Consider the following 10,970-nt stretch of genomic DNA (forward strand, 5'->3'; position numbering starts at 1 on the left):
GTGGTGTGCAGGAAACTGGGGTGCGCAAGAGGTCAATTGAAAGAAAGCAGAATACATGAACTGCTGTAGGAGATGACTGAAATGTGGGGTGTGGGGGTAAAACTACAGATGGATTGGAATACAAGACTAAGGATTCTAAATTGGAGTCATAGCTGTACAGAGAGTGGCTACAGGTCAAAAAACATACAGGCATCGGAGGATGAGGACTTGAGGCAAGCCGCAGCTGAAATTTGGACATGCAGAAGTTATTTGAGTGGAATATGGGAAACCTGGCAGTTGGCTTTTGGGATAGCAAAAACATTGGTGTTGCTGCTGAAACTAGTGTCTGGCTTAATCCTGTCCAATCAGACAAATATGACCAATTCTGTAACTTCTCATTCTGTGTTCTCTTTTAACCTTAAACCTAATAAAATAAATATTGTTTCTTCAGGCAAAGGTGGGACAGCCAGGTGTGGCTGTCCAATATATTCCCTATTGTTCACACAATTGAAAATCTTACCTCCCTTCAACCTGTCATCCCACAACACCTGGGATGTTACAATGGTATTTCAGAACTTAACTGCTTCAAACAGGACAAAAATATTCTATTATCAGGACAGTTGATGCAAATGAAATCTAAGCAGGTAGTGTAATTATTCTTTTGTGCCAAGGTAGATATTCCACCTGGTGCCTCCTAATTATAAGGTTAAGACTTGTATGAAATCTTGCTTGTTGATTTAATTGGTGCCAGTTTTTTCAAAAGAAAATCTGATTGCTGACAAAAGAGACAACCTGTTGGAGCATTCTGACCTGCAATTATCAGGACACAGGCAAGAATGCTGTTTGTCAAAGGAAACAACAATTTATACCCCATAGGAAAAGGTGCTGATTGGCAGTTGGACTCTGAGGTATTACCATCTGAAATGCATCAAGGAGCAGATTTTGTCTGAGTCTTTAAGTATTGCCAGCAAGACCACAATTATTGGCTATTCAAAGTTACCCTGACGGGAGGAGGTTAGACTTTCATAACAACCATGTCCAAAGACTGAAGGCAACTGTGATTAGAATCACATGCAAGACTGAGTAAAGAGAAACTTGCATTTTATTGCATCTTTCACAACAACTAGACACCACAAAATGAAGTACTTTCAAAGTGAAGTCACGGGTGTGATGTTTGAAAATATGCCAGGCACTTTGTTTGTGGGAATTTGCTGTGCACAATAACATGATAGTGACTGGATAATCTGGTCTAATGGTCCCTTTGAGGAACAAATATTGGTCACACACTAGCATTCACTTACCTGCTCTTCTCAAATATGGGATCTTTAAACTCCACCTGAGAAGTCAGATAGGATCTACATTTCTCTCATCTGAAAGGTGCTAACACCGACCATGCAGCAGTCCTTCAGTACTGCACTAGAGGGTCAGTGCAGAATTTTTCCTCAAGTCATGAGTGGGATTTCAACCCAGACCAAAGAAGTTTGTAATCCAGCAGGGAAAAAAAATTGATAAATTAACTGATTTATTAAATTTAGTTTCATAACTACTTACTACAATATCCTGTTGAATGTAAAGGAAGCAGTCCAAACAAACCCCACAGTTTATACTTCCTCTCCCACTCAAAATACCTACAGGGAGCCCCCTACTTATGAACATTTGACTTTTGAATACTCTCACTGACAAATAATATCCCATATTGCTTTGATTCTAATAATTGAATATGTAAACTTCTAGTCATACTTGGAGCAGATATTTGATTGAATCCCTCCAATAAGGAAGCAGATCTTTCGGCCCATCAAGTCCATACCTACCCTCCGAAGAGCATCCTACTCAGACTGACCCCCTACCCTCTCCCTGTCACCAGTACCCATGGGTAATCAGTCTAACTAACACATCCCTGCACACTGGAGCAATTTAGCATGGCCAATCCACTAACCTGCACATATTTGGACTATAGGAGGAAACCAGAGCACCTGAAGAAAATCCATGCAAACACGGAAAATGTGCAAACTCCACACAGATGGTTGCCGAAGGGTGAATCGAACCTGGGGCCCTGACACGGAGGCAGCAGTGCTAACCACTGAGCCACTATGCCATCCCAAATGGCTAAAGGTGATGAGGCCACTTTGCTGCCCATTTCCCAATTATCCTCAATGTGTGGCTTGCTTAGTCAATAGTATGTTCCAATATGCTTATAAATTGACTTACAAACTTGGGAATGGAACATGTTTGTAACCTAAGGACCGCCTGGATGTTTGCTGAGCTCTGGCTCAAATCAAGGCTGTTTAAAGTCTCATAGTTTTTAAAAAAAAATAATGTTCTAATTTTGAGAATGAACAGCAAGATGATTGACTTGACTATTATTTTCACTCAATAGTAGATTTCGTGAATTTTGTGTCCTGGCACAAGGCTTTTCCCACTGTGATCACATTCTGGCAGTTTGGGTACGAGGTTTGGGCTGAAAATCATTTCTATTCAGGACTGAAAATCATGCAGGACCTACTCGCCTTGTGCCTCAAATTACTAATCTGTGCTCCTGGCAGGTGAGGTTCTGCACCAAGATTACAACCTCCAAGAATCTAAATGACTGCTTTACAGTTAAACCTCAAACAGCATACTGCCAAACTCTCTCCCTCTCCCTCCCTCTCTCTGTCCTGACTTCATTCCTGTTTATTTTCAATAGTCTTTTGTGGATTTCTTTTCGCAAGCGCTACATGTTGAGTACAAGAGCAAGGGAATCATTGTCCAGGTAAGTAGAGCTTGGAGAAGTATCCTTGTTACTGTATGGTTACTATAGGAACTGTTGTCATGGCAACTACAGTAAATTGTATTTGCATAGCTGCCAGTATGACGCAAGCTGGAGGGTGAAAGCAAAAAGATGGTGTTGCTGAGAAAAAGACAGAACTGATCTTCGAAACAAAACTTGTAAAAGAAATTACAAATTTGATATTTTCTTAAGCATTGCTGTATTTGTGTACCCAAGGTTAAGTAAATTTGCCTGAATATTTTAGCTTTTCCCTGACTTAAATTGTGAAGTTATTTTCAATCTCGATCCACTTCTGTGGCAAAACTTTTAATTGAAAGTGGTGAAACATGTAGTTTCATGCACCGTTTTAGCACGGTTGGTGAATAATTATTGTTCCTAAGGTATAGACATACCTGCTTAAGAAATCTTGAAGGCAATGTATGAAGTGAATATTAGAAAACCCTTCTAGTACATTCAGCCCCTCCAAGCCTGCTCCATCACTTGATACGATCACGGCTGATCTCATCTCTACCTCAACTACACTTTCCTGTCACACACTCCATAACCCTTCAATCCATTTACTAATTTAAACTCTGTCTATCATATGTTTTTTTTCCAATGTCCCAGCATCCATTGCAGTCTGGGATAGTGAGTCAGTTGGATTCACGACCCTTTGAAAGAACTTAGAATAGTACAGCACAGTATGGGCCCTTCGGCCGACAATGTTATGCGGACCTATTATCTGACGAAGAGCAATCTACCCTGCATACCCTACATTTTACTAGCCTCCATCTGCCTATCCAATAGTCGCTTAAGTGTCTGACTCCATTACCACTACCAGCAGCACATGCCACGTGCCCATCGCCCTCTGTATGAAGATCCTACCTCTGACATCTCCCCTATACCTTCCTCCAATCACCTTAAAATTATGCCCCCTCATAATAATCATTTCTGCCCTGGGAAAAAATCTCTGACTATTCACTCTATGCCTCATCATCTTACACACCTCTCTCAAATCACCTCTCATCCTTTTTCACTCCAATGAAAAAAAGCCCCTAGCTCCCGTAATCTTTCCGCATAAGACCTACACGCGCACGCGCATGCAGGCAGCATCCTGGTAAATCTCCTCTGCACCCTCTAAAGCGTCCACGTGAGCTGACCAGAATTGAATACTATATTCCAAGTGTGGTCTGACCAGGGTTTTGTAGAGCTGTAGTGTAACCTCACGGCTCTTAAACTCAATTCCCCTGCCAATGAAAGCCAACACACTGTACGCTGCCTTCACAAGCCTGTCAACTTTGAGGGATCTATGGACATGGACCCCAAGATCACTCTCTTCCTCCACACTGCCGAGAATCCTGCCATTAACCCTGTATTCTGCATTCAAATTCCACCTTCCAAAATGAATCAACTCAAACTTTTTTTTTCTGGGTTGAATTCCATTTGCCAGTTGTTTGCACAGCTTTGCATCCTGTCAATGTACCATTGCAATCTACAACAGCCCTCCACATTATCCACCACTCCTCCAACCTTTGTGTCATCGGCAGACTTACTAACCCATCCACCCACTTCCTCATCCAAGTCATTTATAAATATCACCAAAGAGCAGAGGTCCCAGAACAGATCCCTGCGGAACATCACTGGTCACCGAGCTCCAAACTGAATACCTTCCATCTACTACCACCCTCTGTCTTCTATCGGACAGACAAGTCTGCATCCGGACAGATAACTCCGTATCCAGACAGCCAGGTTTCCCTGAATCCCAGGCCTCCCTACGTTCTGAATGAGCCTACCATGGAGAACCTTATCAAATGCCCTGCCAAAATCCACATACACCACATGCACTGCTCGACCTTATCAATGTGTTTTGTCACATTTTGAAGGTAAGAGGAGGAACCTGAAAAAGGGACTAGAGGGGCAACTTCTTCATATACAGGGTGGTTCATACTTTATTTGGATCTGTTCATTCCTCTTCTCACAGTTGTAGATTCAAGCAACATGGAAACAGACTCTTTGGTCCAACTTGTCCATAATGACCAGGTTGCTCAAACTAAACTAATCATACTCTCCTGTGTTTAGTCCATATCACTTTAAACTTTTTCTATTCATGTACCAGTCCAAATGTATTTTAAATGTTGCTACTGTATCTGCGTCTACCACTTCGTCTGGCACTTAATCCCACATACGAACCACTGATTGAATCATGATACAACAGGAAAGGGGCTGGGCCTATGTCATTGGGAAAGAAAGGACAAGTGGTAATCTAAGTGGCCGAGAACGCCATTTGACCCACCTGAAATATCCTGGAGTTTACAACTCAAAGCTCACTTCCCAGTTTACTTAGTCACACCTTTAGAGCCAAAGCCCTATACTCTGTAATTCCTTCCCTAAATCTGCACCTCCCTACCTCACGAGGAACATTTACAAGCCAGGTATTTAACAATCTTGTTGAAGGATTTTAAAATTATTAAAATGCTTTGTTTGACCGGATACAGAGAGGTGGTTTACAGAGTGCAAAAGATGAAGGTCACTAATATGACACGAAGAAACTCGAGGGAATTCAGAAGAAGCCTCTTTATTCAGACAGCAGAAAGGATGTGGGACCAATTGAGATGGACAATAGTGATGCATTCAAGGGGAAGCTGGAAAAACCAGAAGGGATGGAAGCATATGTCAATAATGAGATGAAATAGGATGGGAAGAGGCTTGGGCGGAGCCTCTTACCTCTCTCCAGTGCAAACCTACGTTTGAATCCCACAATAAATTGGCCAAATTCAAATTTGCTGTCTTGGAAAAAAGTGCTGCTTGGCTGATCTATACAAAATGTTTCCATTCGGGCACTCTCTGCGCCTGCATTTATAAACTTCCAAGCACAGACAAAGCAGAAGCTCTTAAAGTGACTACAGCACTTTTTTGATTTTTTTTTCCCCTGCAACCATTTTCCCAACAAATTCTAACATCCTGCCTTCCAATTCATGAATACTCTATCCAACTTTGTAACAGTACTGTCTACAAGATGCACTGCAGAAAATCACCAAAGATCCTGAGGCAGCACTTTCCAAACCCGTGACAGTTTCCATGCCGAAGGATACAGGAAGCAAATACATGGGAACATCACCACCTGCAAGTTTTCCCTCCACGCTGCTCATCATCCTGACTTTGAAATATATTGGAGTTCCTTCACTTGCTGGGTCAAAGTCCTGGAATTTCTTCCCTAAGGACATGGTGGGTCAACCTACAGCACATGGACTGCAGCGGTTCAAGAGGGCAGCTCACCACCATTCAGCAATTCCCATGTCCCACGAATAAAAAAATTGTCTGCTTTTTTTATAAACCTACAGTGCTGATGTGCAGTGCAGATCAATATACCCTCAATAACTTGGGATCCATAAGTCTTTCCTAAGCTTCAACCAAATTACAAATTAGTAAAATAGGAGCAAATTATTCAATACCTACATTCAGTGACATATGTAGGCCACTGGGCTAAAAGAACAATATTTGCTGAAGTAGGTAGTGTTATTTTGTAGTCAGAGTGCAATAAATCAGACTAAGTTTGGATACAAAATTCATCAATTAGACTTTTTGAAATAGCTCCACAGAGTCTGATATCCAGTCACCAAGTCACCCTTTATTTAGGCACGAAGAGGCCTTGACTCCAATCCAGTTCCCTCTGAGCCAGCTGTTCTCTTCCCACCCCCTGCTCTTTTTCTTCCCTTGTTTTTTGTATTCTGTCACCAAGTCGCACTTTATTTATGTGTGCACTGTACATGGGCTGTAACCAGCCAGTCCCTAGACTGAGCAGACCTTCTGAATCTCCTATTATTTTTGTTTTTATATTTCCCCTACACTGCCACAACAGCCAAAAGGGGTTCAGCGGCTGTGCTTAATTTTCCCCACATCAATCATGTGCTAAAACTTTATTCTAAATTTTGCTCACCAGGAAAACACCATGGTCCTTATGTCAGCCGGGACTCCCTGATTGGACCAGTTAATCTAGTCCAGTCAGGGAATGCATTCTGTGGGGTCGACCTGGCTGGCCTTGTTACAATAACTATACTGTTTTAAAAAAAAATTGTTGAAGAGTTAATGTTTTCAACTTGTATGTTGATGTACTGGCCCCTTTGTGCCATCTAGTGGTTAATACTTAAACTTCCCTTCCCTGGTACAGTATTTCCATTCACTCTGTTCTGGTAACTTGGGTAACTAGTTCTGTACAAACCTTAAACACAAATTAACAATCAGAATTACTACAGTGCAAAACTGGGCTATTTGGCCCATTATACCCGGACTGGTTCTATTACCTTGTGCTAATCTCCTGCCTATCATGCCTCAAATTGCAATATCTATTTGATTTCAGACAATTTCTGATCATAAACTCCTATATGCATGATAATCAGATAATAAATTTGAAAGATCTTTGCTCCTTGCATGAGAACTTGAAATAACTTACTACTGTTGTGGGATGCGCCAAAGTTGTTACCATTTTAGATTTGAATTTTCTGTGCTATTCAAAATTAAGTCATGATCATGAAATAGCAACAATGTACAGAAATGAGAAAGTTGTGCTCATAAACAGTAACCTGTTTCTCAGCAATAATGTTACTACATTCTACTGTATTTTTCCCTTTTCACTTGCTTTTATTAGAGTGTGCTGCCATTCTACGTGGCTACAAAGATGAGTAAGATCCGAAGGCCAACCCTAAGCAAACCGAGTCCTGAAACGTATGTGAAAGCTGCCTTAAAAACAGTTGGTCTTCAGATGCAAACTAATGGCTACCTACCACATGCCATTATGGTGAGGAATGCAAGTTCTTCTTTTCTTATCAGTTTTAATCTGTCACTTGGTTTTGGTGCAATTTTTTTAAGTTTTCTTTAGTTTCAAAGAGCTGACATATTATGGATGTGGTTACATTGGTACTGGCAGCCTCTCGCACAACTTGGTCTACTGTTGGTATGAACCAAGTGATTGTTGGGGGAACTTCACAGTCTTAGGTGAGAAGGAGCATCCTGTTGGAGACATTAAAAGCAACCACCAGTTTTTTATTATATCTGAGAGGGAGGAAAAGGATAGACTGTCCAGTGACTACTCTGGATTTTAATTGATCCATGCTTCAGTTGTTGTGGAGATTAGTTTCTGGCTGTTATGGCGGCTCTGGGTTTGGTGGAGCCCCTCCCCTCCGTGCTCCCCTCTATGCACTGCATTCCCCCCCCCACCCCCTCAGCAACTGCCCTACCCCAAAGGCTTGGCAAAACACCACCCGCTCCACCTGCTTGCACCTTGTCACCGTCCTCATTGATGCCACAGGTATTGGCGAACGCAAACACCACATTTGGTGGACCTCCTTAGCCTTGTCCATGGTCCCTTTCTTTGACAGCCTTCTCTAGCCTTGGAGGATTGTATGTGACTGACACAGTGGATTGTTGAACATGGTAAATACTTCGGCAAGGATGGGAGATGCTCGTAACTTCTGTTTTGAAACCCAGCGATTTTAAGTCTGGGCAGCTTCCTGATATCATCCTATCTTCCCACTTTTCAGTGTCTTCCTGTCATTCTTCATCCGTCCTTGTATATTCTTTATCACTTATTTCATGCCCTTTGACCCCTTATGCATGCTGTTCATATCCTGAATCTGTGTTGTTTTTGGCCCCTTCACAATCGCCTTCCCTCCATCTCTTCCCCCAACCACCCATCACACTCTCTCATTCCCTCCACTGTACCCCCTTCTAACTGTCAGCTTCCCTCTGTTGCACCCCCTCTCTCACTCTCTCTTGCCCTCCCTTTACTGTAACTCCCTCCCCCCCTTCCTTCCCCCCCCACCTCGCTCTTCACCCCCCCTTCCCTCCCCCCCACCTCGCTCTTCCCTCCTTCCGTCCCCCCCACCTCGCTCTTCCCTCCCAATCTATCTCCTTCACCCCGGCATGTAGAGGTTCATAAGCCACCATTTCCACCATGTGTTTTTGTATACAATCCCCTGCACTCTGTAGGGACTGTTCCCTCTGGGACATGCCTGATCCATGCCTCCTTCATTTTCCACACCCCCTCAGGTATTTTCCCATGCACACTCAGATGGTGCAACACTGGACCGTTTGCCCACTCCCCAAGGCCCCAGACACAATTTCCAGGTGAGGCAGTGATTTGCCTACTCAATCTAGTTTACTGTATCCAGTACACTCAATGTGGCCTCCTCTACCAGTGAAATGAAACACAGACTAGGTGATCACTTTGTGGAGCATCTACTTCATCTGTAAAAATGACCGAGTTTCCAGCTGCCTGCCACATCACTGTGTTTCTGCACCAAATGTCTGTTTCAGGCCTGGTGCAGTGCTCCCATGAGACAGAGCAAACTGGGGGAGCAATATTCTGTCTTTGGTACGTTACAGCTTTCAGGACTCAGCATCAACTTGAACAATTTCTGAACATGAACTCGACCTCCTTCCTTGTCTATTACCCACTTGCTCAATCCCAGATCCTGTCATGAAGTCAGTTGCTTTCAGCACAGCCAACTACTCGATGCTCTCATAATCACCTATTTAACTTTTTCCTGGTTTAATATTAACAGTCCCTTTGTCTGCCTACCATCCCACTAAGAAGTTGGGATTTAAGTTCTGTTCCGACATTCTTATGTCTATATATAATCACTTAGTTTTTTTGTATTTTATCATTATTGTAGAAAACATTTTACTTAAAGGAATAAAACTTCACACTGAATAAACATTGAAATAAAATCAAGTGGTAGCTTTGAATTCACCGTTATATTCTGGAGACTGTTCAAGTCTAAATTTATCAGGTCAGAACAAAGTACACAACAATATAAAGTAGCCATTCATAAATAAGGAAAAGGTTGTATGTCCAGTCTTTTACAATCTCACACAGTGGTGCAATTTTATTTGTAAGTCAGGGACCCCCTGTATTGCAGATCCTGGGAATCCAAATGTAAAATAGTGTTGGAGAAACTCAGCAGGTCTGGCATCATCTGTGGAGAAACAGAGACTTAATGTTTTGAATATCATGTGACTTCCTTCATCTTTGAAATCCCAGATTTTGGCTTAGAATTTTGACTTTTGCATGAGAAACCTTGTCATAAAAATAATTAAAATGCATGTCAATATTCTAATATCTTTTAGGGTTGGATTACAACATCCCTACTTCCAACATCTCTAGTCATTAAGCAGTCCATGAAGATGAACCAAAGTCTGCGTGCCCGTCACTTTAAGAAGCTGAAGGAGAAAGGGGATTGACAGGATTTGCCTGCTGACCAACGTGCTCGAAATAAATGTGGTTCTTTATCATGTAATTTTCAAATTTCCTATGAGCCATGTACCATGATTCACTGAATTTCTTTCTTTCTCAAAGACCAAGTCAGGAGATTGAAAACACACTTGTTCCATTTTTGCTGCACTGTTCATTAAAAAAGAATTGCATTGGGGTTCAGTAGCTTGTGTTTTATTTTCCTGGTTTTGGTAAAGATTAGTCAATACTATCAGTTGTTCACAAACCTTATACTAGTAAGCAGAGTTCTGTGTCTGCATTGAAGTAATGAAACACTAAGCTTTGCTATGTTCTTGGCTTCAGACCTCAAAATTAGTCAACACTGGCTTGTACCGCTTTACAAATTAGTATCAATTTTAAACAATACCTGCAACACTAATTGTACTGCTGATCAACTTTGAAGATTATTTTTGACTTCCGTTTTTCCTCTTTATGGCCTTATGACCATAAGATGTAGGAGCAGAAGTGGGCAATTCAGCTCATCGGATTTGCTCCACCATTCAGTGAGATCATGGCTGATCTGAAAAATCCTCTCATGGACATATGTTCTTCAAAATGCAGTGGTCAAATACTTGGGTATAAACCGATGCAGTTATGAAAATAGGGTTTAAACTACCTAGAGATAATGGGAACTGCAGATGCTGGAGAATTCCAAGATAATAAAATGTGAGGCTGGATGAACACAGCAGGCCAAGCAGCATCTCAGGAGCACAAAAGCTGACGTTTCGGGCCTGGACCCTTCATCAGAGAGCTCTCTGATGAAGGGTCCAGGCCCGAAACGTCAGCTTTTGTGCTCCTGAGATGCTGCTTGGCCTGCTGTGTTCATCCAGCCTCACATTTTATTATCTTTAAACTACCTAATTCCTTTTCTTGAAACCAATGAAATTGAGAGCAAATGTTTCCAGAATTCTTTCCTCCTTTCCAAGATTATAAACAAGTGGATTTACTTTCAAAACAAAACCATGGCAGATCCAA

At 42.0% G+C, this 10,970-nt stretch overlaps 1 protein-coding gene across 4 annotated transcripts in view; it reads left to right on the forward strand.

Moving 5' to 3' along the window:
- LOC125459355 (very-long-chain 3-oxoacyl-CoA reductase-A-like) overlaps nt 1-10,152 on the forward strand; it is a 165,631-nt gene extending 155,479 nt beyond the window's left edge. For 3 of the 4 annotated variants that reach the window (XM_048545730.1, XM_048545731.2, XM_048545728.1), the window contains 3 exons: nt 2,663-2,728; nt 7,371-7,520; nt 9,851-10,152. In XM_048545730.1, the coding sequence (XP_048401687.1) occupies nt 2,663-2,728; nt 7,371-7,520; nt 9,851-9,964 (330 nt within the window). In that variant the 3' untranslated portion in view covers nt 9,965-10,152. The remainder of the gene's footprint in view (nt 1-2,662; nt 2,729-7,370; nt 7,521-9,850) is intronic. The other variant, XM_048545729.1, reaches the window with a different exon arrangement.
- The last annotated feature ends 818 nt before the right edge of the window (nt 10,153-10,970 follow it).

The sequence above is a fragment of the Stegostoma tigrinum genome, chromosome 17, assembly GCF_030684315.1.
Source record: "Stegostoma tigrinum isolate sSteTig4 chromosome 17, sSteTig4.hap1, whole genome shotgun sequence".
NCBI classification, from domain to species: domain Eukaryota; kingdom Metazoa; phylum Chordata; class Chondrichthyes; order Orectolobiformes; family Stegostomatidae; genus Stegostoma; species Stegostoma tigrinum.